At 37.0% G+C, this 12,827-nt stretch overlaps 1 protein-coding gene across 3 annotated transcripts in view; it reads left to right on the forward strand.

Moving 5' to 3' along the window:
* The window catches only part of Naa25 (N-alpha-acetyltransferase 25, NatB auxiliary subunit), a 67,352-nt gene that overhangs the window by 45,131 nt on the left and 9,394 nt on the right, over window positions 1-12,827 (forward strand). For 2 of the 3 annotated variants that reach the window (XM_047561484.1, XM_047561485.1), the window contains exons 16-21: window positions 3,629-3,780; window positions 4,359-4,484; window positions 7,654-7,897; window positions 8,294-8,417; window positions 9,171-9,236; window positions 10,926-11,023. In XM_047561484.1, coding sequence (XP_047417440.1) covers window positions 3,629-3,780; window positions 4,359-4,484; window positions 7,654-7,897; window positions 8,294-8,417; window positions 9,171-9,236; window positions 10,926-11,023 — 810 coding nt within the window. The remainder of the gene's footprint in view (window positions 1-3,628; window positions 3,781-4,358; window positions 4,485-7,653; window positions 7,898-8,293; window positions 8,418-9,170; window positions 9,237-10,925; window positions 11,024-12,827) is intronic. The other variant, XM_047561486.1, reaches the window with a different exon arrangement.

The following is a 12,827-nucleotide window of genomic DNA, read 5'->3' on the forward strand; positions in this document are numbered from 1 at the left end:
GCTTGTCTTCTGTACGTTTCAGTGATTGGCATTGATATTCAGACCTCATATTGTGACATAGCTTCTGATCAGAAAGAGAAGGGAAGTGGCTTTCAGCAACTGAGCACATTGCTTAGAGTGTGCTTAGAGGTTGAAAGAGCATCTCTAGGCCCTAGGCTTTTAGATCTCTAAGTGTGAGTTTTCACTGTATATTAACTATCTCTGCTTGCTCTTCTCTGTTTTTAAGGGAAGCCATTAACTCAGAATCAACTGAATTAATTTTCTCAAGTCTCATTGTTTTGGCTATAATTTATTTACCAGGAGGAAGATAAAGACATCTCTGATTTACTGAAGAATGCTTTTCAAAATTTTGTTTCTCAACTAGCTTTATAGTGGGAATAAATAAGAGAATCCTTAAAGCCCAGTGCTTGGCTTTTCTCTTGTTTTTAATCAGCCATGCATTTTTCTTTTTTCTTTTTTAATGTTTTTTTTAGTTGTAAGTGGACCTTTATTTTATTTATATTCGGTGCTGAGAATCAAACCCAGTGCATCACACATGCTAGGAAAGTGTTCTACCACTGAACCACAAACCCAGCCCCAGCCATGCATTCTTGAAGAGTCATATTCATAGAGATTTGGTCAATAAGGGCACATTATTTTATACTGATAAAAATTAGGCTTTAAACTGGATGCGGTGGCACATGCCTGTAATCCCAGCGACTTGGGAGGCTGAGGCAGTTGGGTCGTGAGTTCAAAGCCAGCCTCACCCAAAGCAAGGCACTAAGCAACTCAGTGAGACCCCGTCTCTAAATATAACACAAAATAAGTCTGGGCTCAGTGATCATGTGCCCCTGAGTTCAATCCCCGGTACTCCCCCTGCCAAAAGAAGAAAAAAAATTAAGCTTTAGTTTTTTCTAAACATTGTGTCTGAAGAATTTTTTCTGGGGAAAATCAACCCCAAAATAAAAATGTACAGTTTTGTAATAAAGGGAAATAATGTTCCCAGGAGCAGTGTGAGGGGTGTTTTCTCGTTAGTGTGTTTTTGTGTCCTTCTTTGATTCTTTGCTGATTGTTGTGTGTAGGGGTGACTAATTAGTTTAATGTATATGGTGTTGAGTCTGATAAGACTCTAGCATTGATCTTGGACTAGGATATTTTGCTCTCAGTTTGATATGGAGCTAATGTATCATATTAAAATAGATAATCTTAAGGAATTCTGGAGACAAAAGAAAAACACAGTACACAAGAAAAACGTACCTTGATCTCGATGCCCCATCCCCAAATAAGGAAATAGTAGCATGGAAGGTCTCCTAAAGGAATCTGAGACTGGTCGTGATTGTAGTGTCACATTGTGCGTTAAATCCATGGTCCATGTTCTACAACTTTTATTCTTGGTAGTTTTGGGGATCTCCAGATGCCTTTTTTGGGGGGTAACTGATGTGTTTTACTTCCCAACTATCTCTTTGAAAGAGTACTTACTCCTTGGATGGGAAATCCAGGGTTCTCAGGAAGGTTATGTGCTGTGGGACTGAAAGTTCTATTTGGAGGGTCTGCACAGGGATTTTCTTTTTAGATATGGTGTTGCCTACTGTCATCTTACTTTGGAATAGATTTTTTTACAATATGAGTATCAGTGCTAGATTTTCCTATCTCCTAACATCCTTTAAATGTTTGCACAACTTTAAAAAGCTTCCTTTAAAATTTTCTATCTAGGTAATCAGGATCATTAGTTGGAGTTCTGATGTCAATGTATTTTGCTAGTTTTTACAGTGACCAGGGTTCATTTCAGGAATCCATATGGGATCTAAATACATACGTTGGTACATAAATAAGTAGAAATATGTACGGACAACATACAGCATTTTAAGTGCCTGTGGCCTCCAGTTTTGCCTGCGGTTCTATCATGGGGACTGTCCCTCAAATAACATACTCCTAAAACCTTTGTCCTACTGGTTTTGCCAGACGCAGGTCTAGCCCTGCACTAGTGCTTCACTGTGGTGTTTAAGGAGGACTGTCTAAACAAGGCACACAGAGAACTGCATCCACTTTATTGGCTTGTTGAAGACTATATTCATTCCTTACAGCTTTTTTGAAATTTTTTTCCCCTAAAGTGCTATTCCATGGACCACTTAATAAGACTGGGTTCTCTATTTTAATCATAGCATATTTTTAACTGGAATTTATAAATTTGCTTGGAATTACCAAAGTCATATTTCTGTCCTGATTACTTGCTGAATTATATGTTCCCGGTTTTTGAAGCTGTACGTTCCTATTGCAAGGGCTGTTACTAAAGCTCCATGTGTTTTCTCAGCCAGAGGGCCATAGGATAGGCATATATGATTAGTGTCCTGGCCTCTTCTTGATGGGGGCATATCACTGTCCTTAATCAAGCTAGAAGGTACATTCAAGTTTTTTGGATAGTCCTTCTTTAAACCTGCAGGATCACAAGTAATCTTTTTAATTTTCTTGTGTCCGTCCGTCTTTAATTTCTCCAGATACTGCAGGCAAACAGCTCGCCGAGGTGTCCCATGGGGGTTTAAAAGCCGCATCGAATGCAGTTGAATTAGCGCCCGTGGCGCAATCCCGCGGCCTGAAATGAACCCTGCGAGGCTGTGTATCAGAGGGTATGTTGTTGACTATTGGCCTATTTTCCTACTGGGCAGATTTCTCAGTCATAATGGAGATGGGGGCAGAGCTGACTAACTGAGGCTGTGTAAAAAGACTGGCTTTTCTAGGAAGAATCTTTATTTGGATAGACATCAGCTTTTAGCTTAATGCTTTCCTTGACCCTAAGGGATGATCTTCTGTCTTTCATTCCTGTTGGCATAGGCCTACACTTCTGAAATGTTCTTGCCTGAGATTTTCTTCTATTGGGCCAGGATTTCAGGTTAGAATTCTTTATCTTGCCTCTGTTTCGTAAACATCTCATCTATATATACATATGCTTTAATCTACTATTAATACACATGTGCTGTTTCCTTCACTTGTCTGTGGAAATTTCTAGAAGAGGTCTTAGGTAGTTCGGATGGACAGGAAACTTGGCTCTTGAAGTTGTTCAGTCCTCAGAATTGATTGTGACATCAATTTTTATGGGTCTTTGGTGTCTTTTTCTATTCTGGTGTAATACACATATGTCCTATGTGTGTGGTACAGTATGCAGAAAGAAACAAAACCAAGGAGCAACCTTTTTCTGAAAGAGTGATTTTTATTTTGGGTTTGTGGAGGTGGTTCCATTGTTCTGGCATCTTTGGAACCTTTATATAAAAGTTTGTTTTGGAAGCAGAAAAACATGGGGTAATATCCCTTCCAGAATGGCACAAACCAAATTTTTGACTGATGTCACCTCACAAAACTTCCAATCCTGTTGTCTTGAGAGATGTGACTGAAGAAAGAAGATCTATGGGATGGTAGTGGCAGCTGGGCATTGTGAGTAGTAATATTAGTAAAGAAAACATTTGACTCAAGAACAGAAAGGAAGAATAACACTTTTAAGGAATGGGTGTTCTACTTGATAATCAAGACTTTTAAAGATTAGATTCAAAGCTTTACTTAATTTTAGCTTGAATTTGCTTTGTATTGGCTGGCAAGGTTTGCTTACAGTGTCTGACCTGTGAAATATTTATACCAAGATGATGTCTTTCCTTCCCAGACCTCAGAATATATTATTCAAGCTTACAAATATGGTGCGTTTGAGAAGATCCCAGAGTTTATCGCTTTTAGGAACAGGCTGAATAATTCTCTTCATTTTGCACAAGTCCGTACTGAACGGATGCTATTAGACCTTCTACTTGAAGCAAATATGTAAGTATTACATAAAAGGGGAAAAAAAACCAAAAACAAATGAAGGGAGTAAATAACAGGCTTAGGATAAGGAAAAAATGGGGGGAATGAGAAAAGGGGTGGGAACAGAGAAAAACAGAACCTCCGCGGTGACATGAAAAACGATAGATTGCCAGAACCATCTCAGATCCTCTGCAGAAATCAGTTTATTCGTGGTCATTGTTCTGTTGATCCATATTATGCTTACAAGTTTCCTTTGCACTACAAATGGGATTTCAGGAGTTAGTGCTGATTTACTACTTTGCTTGGTTTTCTCTAGCCTTGGAGTAAGTCAGCATGAGCCTTATTTGGTTGTATTACACCTTACATGAGCCCTTGTTTCTTTTGTTTTGTTTTGTTTTTTGGTGCTGGGATCGAACCCAGGGCCTTGAGCTTACAAGGCAAGCACTCTACCGACTGAGCTATCTCCCCAGCCCCAGAGCCCTTGTTTCTTAGAATAAATTCTTTCTTCCTTTCCTTTCTCATAAAACAAAGTCAAATACATTTTTATGACTATTTTCCTATTGAAATAAAGCAAAAATAAATTCTCTATGTTGCAGATCAACCAGCTTAGCAGAAAGTATAAAATCAATGAATCTTAGGCCGGAAGAAGATGACATTCCATGGGAAGATTTGCGAGACAACAGAGACTTAAATGTTTTCTTCAGCTGGGATCCAAAAGACAGGTAACTGGAATTTAACTCCAAGCCCTCCCTTTCCTTCTCCTCCCTTCCCCTCCCCTCCCTTCCCTCCCTGCCATTGACTTAGGTCCTAACTTAGTTGTTGAGGCTGACTTTAAACTAGCAGTCCTCCTGCCTTAGCCTCTAGAGCCATTGGGATTACAGGCATGGGTCACTGTGTCTGGCCAAGCCATTTGTTTGTAAAGAATGAGAATGAATCCATTTGGGTATGGCGGTGCTTGTCTATAGTTATTCGGGAGTCTGAGCAGAAGGATTGCAAGTTTGAGGCCAGCCCGGGCAACTTAGTGAGACTCTGTCGCAAAATAAAAAGGGCTGGGCATGTAGCTCAGTGGCAGAGTATTTGCCTAATGTGTGAGACCTGAATTCAATCCCCAGTACCAGGTGGGTAGGAAGATTTAGGTTCAATCTGATAATAAAAAAAAAAAAAAATCTCCGCTTGCCTGGGTGCTATGGCGCATGCCTATAATCCCAACTGAGGTAAGAGGATTGATTGTGAGTTCAAAGCCAACCTCAGCAAAAGCAAGGCGCTAAGCAACTCAGTGAGACCCTATCTCTAAATAAAATACAAAATAGGACTGGGAATATGGCTTAGTGGTCGAGTGCCCCTGAGTTTAATCACTAGTACCCCCCCCCCCCAAAAAAAAAAAAAAAAAAAAAAAAACATAGTTAAGCCAGAAGAAAATGCATCTCACCCCTTTGGTACTTCATAGCATATGTGAGAACCAATTCTTGATGGATTAAAGATTATATGCCAGAACTCATTAGAAATTGTAGGAGAAAAGCTAGAAGATGTTTTTTAAGTTGGTAGGGAAAACCTTTCTTAACTTTATATAAATTGCGGAAATGTAAATGTAAAGGATTTAACCTCTAAATAAAATGACAAACTTGTTACATTCTAAAAATTTATGGTAAATAAATGGTAAACTTCTTTGTATGTGATGTACACACATGTTTTATGTATATTTACACATATACTTTTTTTTAGTGCTGAGGGTGAAACCTAGGGTCTTATACATGCTAGGCAAGTGCTATACCACTGAGCTGGGTCCTTAGTCCTTGATTTCATTTATATTAATACCTGTTATCTGTATGGAAAATCCCTCCTCCCCCATTTTCTTCTTCAGTATTGGTAATTGAACTCAGGAATACTCTATCACTGATGTACATCAAAGAAAGTCCTTTTTAAATTAAAAAAAAAAAAAATTGAGACAGTCTTGCTCAGTTGCCAAGGCTGGACTTAAACTTTGGATCCTCTACCTCAGCCTCTTGAGCCACTGGGATTACAGTGGTGTACCATCACACTTGGCTAAGGACTCAATAGATCTGTAGAGAGGATAACTAAGAAACAGTGTGGGTAGAGGGTTTAACAAGAAGTTCAAAGAAATGCATCTCATAGGGATTAAGATTTTATTTCTAAGAAAAAGAATGGGTGGTTATGTGAAGAAATGGTTGTTCTTATGTATTTATTTAGTGGCACAATTTTATAGAGCCTTCATGTAGGGAATTCTGATAATAAGTATCAAGATTTCAAATGCCATGTATCTTGTACTGTAGCAGATCTGCTTCTGGTGAAGTAGAGCCTTATGGAGTAAGTGGACAAGCATCCAAGTGTCTGTGTATGTATATATATATGAGGTCGTTTTGCAGATACTGTGACTCCTAGGTTGCCAAAACCACATTCAGTGATATGCTAGAATGATTAAAGGGGCTTACCATGTAGCGTCACTCATGGCTGAGGCTTATAGATGACAGGAACAGCAAGGAAAAAGGAACAGGTAGTCTGGAGAATTCCATACATAGATTTCCAATGTGCTGTCTTCTGTGAGGGAAGACAATGAGGGCATTCTTTGTTCAGCAGGGAAAAATGTAACATGTAGTGTTTCTATGCCTAAGGTTTTGTTTTGTTTTTTAAATAAAGAGCCATGCTCCTTTTTTTTTTTTTTTTTTTTTTTAATTAAAACATTTTAAGATGTTAATAGGCCTTTATTTTTTATTCATTTATTTATATGTGGTGCTCAGAATTGAACCCAGTGCCTCACACATGCTAGGCAAGCACTCTACCACTTGCCATTCTTGACATTTAAGGCATGGTTGGAGTACAGTTCCCAGATACCAGCCAGTGACCAGCATTGCAAGTAGACCCTTCTGAACATAATGACTGAAGACCTGATGTTTACTCTTTATTGTCCACACTCTATCAAAAACTTACAGTTTGCAAAGTATTATAAACATTGAAACTAGATTTGTCTTGGGTTACATAAATATTATTATTATTATTATTATTATTATTATTATTATTGTTATTTAAAAATTTTTTTGTAGTTGTAGATGGACAGAATGCCTTTTTAAAATTTGTTTATTTTATGTGGTGCTAAGGATTGAACCCAGTGCCTCACACCTGGTAGGCAAATGCTCTGCCACTGAACAATATAATCCCACCCCACATAAATATTAATTTTATTTGCATATGTAGATATATATTTTGAATTTGGGCATTAAACATGTGCTGGACCACATGTTGTACCACTAAACTACACCCCTAGCTTCTTCAGTTACACTTTTATACATCTGTTTTGCAAAAAGTCTGAATAGATATATACCAAACTTGTTAATACTCTTGGTGTTTGGTTTTTAGGGCACTTTTTCTTCCTAATTTTTACCTTTTTGTCATTTGAATTTTTTGGGAGAGGTATGAGCAGTGGGGTTGAACCCAGGAGTGCTTAACTGTTGAGCCACATCCCTAAACTTTTAAATATTTTATTTTGAGATAGGGTTTAGCTAGGTTGCTTAGGGCCTGGCTAAGTTGCTGAGGCTAGCCTCTAACTTGGTATCCTCCTGTCTTAGCCTCCCAGGCTGCTGGGATTACCGGCCTGCTCTACCACATCCAGCTATCATTTAAACTTCTTGTATCATGTAGTACTTAAATTACTACAGAAAAAAGGCTCAGGAAAATTATGTTAGATAGGTTATCATGCCCATTTTATTGATAGTGCAGTGGGGTTTCAGAAAATTTTTGGCTTGTCCAAGATCATCCAGATAGTAAATGAAGATTGGAACCATTCAGTCGTATCTTGACTGGTGAAAGTGAATGTTGAAAGATTTGAAGGCAAACAGGTCGAATAAAATGGATGGTCTGAGGATGTTTCTGTTTAAGGGATGTTTCTGAAGAACATAAGAAACTTTCCTTGGAGGAGGAGACCATGTGGCTAAGAATCCGTTCCTTAACATTGAGGCTGATCAGTGGCCTACCAAGTCTTAACCACCCTGTGGAGCCAAAGAACTCTGAGAAGACTGCTGAGAATGGTGTTTCCTCTCCCATTGATATTCTTCGTTTGCTCCTTCAACAGCTAGAGGTGGCCGTGGAGACAGGAAAGCGATTTATTGAAAAGGAAATTCAGGTATCATCCATAAATATTTGTCATCAAAGCTGCAAATGATTACATTTATGACTGTCATTTAAAGAATAGGACTTTGGGGTTGGTCAAATAGTAAAGAATTGAATTTTTTTTTCTCCAATTTATGGCATCTGGAGGAAAACCAAGGATAGTTTAGATGGAGAAGCAGTTGCAGAGGCTTTCTCCACATCCATACTGGATAATGAGAACGTGTGTGTGTGTGATAAATTTCTAATAGCTATCAACAAATTCATATGGCATTTCTATTTTTACTATAATGATCAGATATTAGTTTGCTGATTAATGGCTTTTCACCTAAATAGGTTTTATCCAGTAGTTTACTATGCTTTGTTTTCTTATTTTGAATGAATTAAAGGAAATCATTTTCTCTCTTTCCAGTATCCTTTCCTTGGTCCTGTACCTACCAGAATGGGTGGATTCTTTAATTCTGGCTGTTCTCAATGCCAGATAAATTCCTTTTACCTTGTTAATGATATTTATGAGCTGGATACCAATGGTTTAGGTAAGTAAGTATATTCTTATATGTGAATTTCCTGGGTCTTTGTCATTGAAAACTTAATAAATGTAGTGAAATATCCATAAGCTCATACATTTAGAAATGTGGAGTAGATGAAAGCTGGAAGCTGCTCTGGCATTGTCTGGTTAGTGTTTAAGAGGGCACATTCACAGATTTCAAAGTAATGTTTTAGAATCCTGATTTCTTTCCATATTTAAAGGCACTTGTTACATCCAAGAGTTGAAGAAATCCTTGACATATTGAAAGATTATTAAATTTTAGATTGAATTGGATTTAAAAATTAAGTTCCAAATTTTGTGGAGAATTTTTTCTAAGCTCTCAACTCAGTGAGAATCACAAATATTCCATGTACCTTGTCTGTTTCTCAAAATCACAAGGTCTATAGACCCTATCATATTTTTAAGCACCCAGGGCAGGTTTCAAGTCCTCAAAGAGAATTTCAGATAGTACCTATGGCAAAAAGGTAATTAAATGCATTTTCTTTCTTTCTTTCTTTTTTTTTTTTAATTTCTTCTTTTCTTCATCTTTTTCTCTCTCTCAATAATGGAATTTAGATGCATAAGTATTGATTATACCTTCTTATGTTAATAACAAAACGAAAGTGGGCTGGGATTGTGGCTTAGTGGTAGAGTGCTTGCCTCACAGCATGAGGCACTGGGTTCAATCCTCAGCACCACTTACAAAACTAAAAAGAAAAAGAAAATGAAAGTTTTTCATTTTTTTCTTTTTCAATTTTAGAGGATACAGTGGAGATACAGGAGCGAATAGAGAATAGCCTTAAGTCTTTACTAGAACAGTTAAAGGGTAAGTATTTTTAATGTGGATTTTTGTATCTGGTTGTCTGGCAGTAACTCAGTTTTTGTATACATAAAGTAGGATTTGAAAAGAATGATGCATATTTTGGAATTTTTAAAACCAATTCTTTACTATTAACTTTTAACTTCTGATTATAAAAGTATTAGATACCTATTATAAACTGGTCACAAGTGGGTATCTTTCTTTTTTCGCCAGGCAGTTGTCCAGACTTTTAATGCTTTGGAGTCAATACACATAGATGTCACCTACAGTCATTCACTTATATATGAAAATACATAATGGCAATTTCTTTTAACATATCAAAAGGTATAACACAGCCCCCCCTCTCCCTTTTTAATACTGGGATTGAACCCAGGTACCCAGGGGCACTTAACCACTGAGCCACTCCCCATCTCTCTTTAATTTGAGTCAGGGACTCGGTAATTTGCTGAGACTGTCTTTGAGCTTGAGATCCTCCTTCCTCAGCTTCCTGAGTGGCTGGGATTAAAAGCATGCACCACCACACCTGGCTAATATAGGCTTTTTAATTTTAATTTTTTTGTTATCTTAGATACGCATGTATATTTTATCTATATGTATATATATTCACTTTTAATAATACATAATATCTTGAAGTATTGGTGTACCAAATTTACTTATGTGCTCCTGTGTTGACAACGTATCATAAACTTGTGTTATTTCTTATAATAATGTTGAAATTCATATCTTGGGACACAATATTTGGGTAATTATTTATCTTTGAGATTAAATTTCCTTGAAATGGAATTGTTCTTAAAAGGGTATATATGCATTTTAAATTTGTAAGGGTCTGTTCTCAGGCACCTAACTGGTCTTTTATTGCTCAGATGAAAGATGTCTGAAAATTAAAACATGATTGAGAGAATAAGAATAAAACATAGCATCTGTTGTGATGGTGCATTTCTATAGTGTACTTTCTTGGTCTTTCAGTACATAATGATACAAGTTCTTCTAAATCAGTCACTCAAAATTTTAATTTTATTGAGACCATATATGACCTGTTTTTGAAATGTCTTAGACCCTAGAATTAATTAACTAATTAGTTAATAATTTATTGTGTGGATTGAACTCAGGGCTTTTGTGCATGCTAGGCAAGCACTGTACACAAGTAAGCTATATTGTTATCTGGTTTTTAAAAAAATTTTATTTTGAGACAGTCAGAATAAATTGCCTAGACTGTCCTTGAACTTGTGTTCCTTCCTGATTTAATCTACCAAGTAACTGGGTTTACGGGTTTATGTCACTACACCTGAATAGAATATATTATTATTTTTAAGGCCACTATTTACATTTTGAAGGCTGTATAGCAGAAGTAAATACGACTTTATAAAAAGGCTTAAAATAGTTATTCTCTGGTTTTTGGTTCTCTGTGGAAAATGAAAAAAAAAGTTTCTGAACTAAGCTTTTTAAAAAAAAATTTTTTTTTGTTTAGATGGACATAATACCTTTATATTACTTTTTAACTTTTTTATGTGGTGCTGAGGCTTGAACCCAGGTCCTCACATATGCTTGGCAAGTGCACTGAACCACAAACACAAACCCCAGCCCCTGAACTAAAACTTTTATATTATTCTCTATTAGATTATATAGATTTTATTTCTAAAAATATCCTTGGAACAAAAGGCAAATAAAACCATAAAAATATTTTTCTGTCTTCAGATGTCTTCAGTAGATGTAAAGGTGACCTCTTAGAAGTTAAAGATGGTAACTTGAAAACACATCCTACTCTTTTAGAAAATCTTGTCTTCTTTGTTGAGGTAAGTTATTGTTCTTTTTGTGAAAGCATGATTTTCTGATTTTCCTTAATGGTATGCAGGATTCTTTTTTTAACAATGAACAGGTAATAGGCACTGCATCCCTACAATTAATTAATTAATTAAATATAATATGGGGGGTAGATACTGGGAGTTGAACCCAGTGGTGTTTTACTGTTGAGCTACATCCCCAGCTTATCCCCGCTTGTTTTTGAGACAAGGTGTCCCTAATTTTCCTAGATTGGCCATGTACTTAAAATGTTTTACCTCAGTCTCCTGAGTTTCTGGGATTATAGGCTCCTGGTACTGTATCCAGCCTATACCTGCAGTTTAACCTTCCTAATCCTGCTTGTTATTTTTTGGGGGGGGGGGGTGGTTACCAGGGATTGAACTCAGAGGTACTCGACCTGAATCACATCCCAGCCCTATTTTGTATTTTATTTAGAAACAGGGTCTCACTGAGTTGCTTATTAGCACCTCACTTTTTTGCTGATGCTGGATTTGAACTCTTGATCCTCCTGCCTCAGCCTCCCTGAGCTGCTGGGATTACAGGCGTGGGCCACCTTGCCTGGCTAATCCTGCTTTTGTTCATTGAAAAGCTGTTTAAATCAGTTCCTTCCAAGAATACAACAATGATGTAATTCATAATGCTTAGGTAAAATTTCTTTTTTTTTTTTGTGGTACTGGGGATCGAACTCAGGGCCTTGTGCTTGCAAGGCAAGCACTCTACCAGCTGAGCTATCTCCCCAGCCTGTAAAATTTCTTTAAAGTTATTTTAACAATCTCTCAGGTTCCCCAGAACCATTCCAAATCTAGCTATTTTCTCTCCATTCTAATTTCTGACTTATTCTTTGTTATTTTTTTATTTTTATTTTTGTACTGGGGATTGAACCCCGTGGTATTTAAGCACTGCCTCTTTTATTACCTTTTATTTTATTTTTTTTTAAACTTTTTATTTTTTGGTTGTAGATGGGAAAAATACCTTTATGTGTTGCTCAGGATTGAACCCAGGGTCTTACATGTGCTAGGTGAGCACTCTACTACTGAGCCACAACCCCAGTTCCTATATTTTAATTTGAGACAGTGTCTCACTGAATTGCTAGGGCCTTGCTAAGTTGCTGAGGCTGGATTTCTACTCACAGCCCTCCTGCCTCAGCCTCCTGAAACACTGGGATTATAGGTGTGCACCACCACGCCTGACTGACTCACTCTTTATTCTGGAATTTAAATTGATTCTTTCAGTTTCTTACACTTTTTGTTATTGTTTGTAATTACTGAGATATTTTGCAGAAAGAGTCCAGGGATTGATATAGCCCAATCTGTCTTTGTTTAGCTAGAGAAAAAAGGAGGATTGCATATACTCATAACCCATTATCTTTTCTTTCATTTTAGTTTTTACTTAAAAATTTTTTTTAGATGTTGATAGACCTTTATTTTATTCATTTATTTATACATGGTGCTGAGAATTGAACCCAGTGCCTCACATATGCTAGGCAAGTGCTCTACCACTGAGCCATGACCCCAGCCCCTTTTCTTTTGTTTCTGTCACACAGTTGTTTACTTCTCCTATTTCCTGAAGGCAATATAGTCTCTTCTGATGACTAGCATTAGAAGTGCCAGAGATGAGCAATAACTGGACATACATATATATGCACACACTGCTGTACAGGAGAAGATTGGTAAATTGCTCATGTAATACAATGCAGGATTTGTGTTAACTTGAGGGATCTTTTTTTTTTTTTTTTTTGTACTAGGGATTTAGCCCAAGGGAGCTCTACCATTGAGCTATATATCCAGCCCTCTTTAT

This window comes from Sciurus carolinensis, chromosome 8, assembly GCF_902686445.1.
Source record: "Sciurus carolinensis chromosome 8, mSciCar1.2, whole genome shotgun sequence".
Taxonomy (NCBI): domain Eukaryota; kingdom Metazoa; phylum Chordata; class Mammalia; order Rodentia; family Sciuridae; genus Sciurus; species Sciurus carolinensis.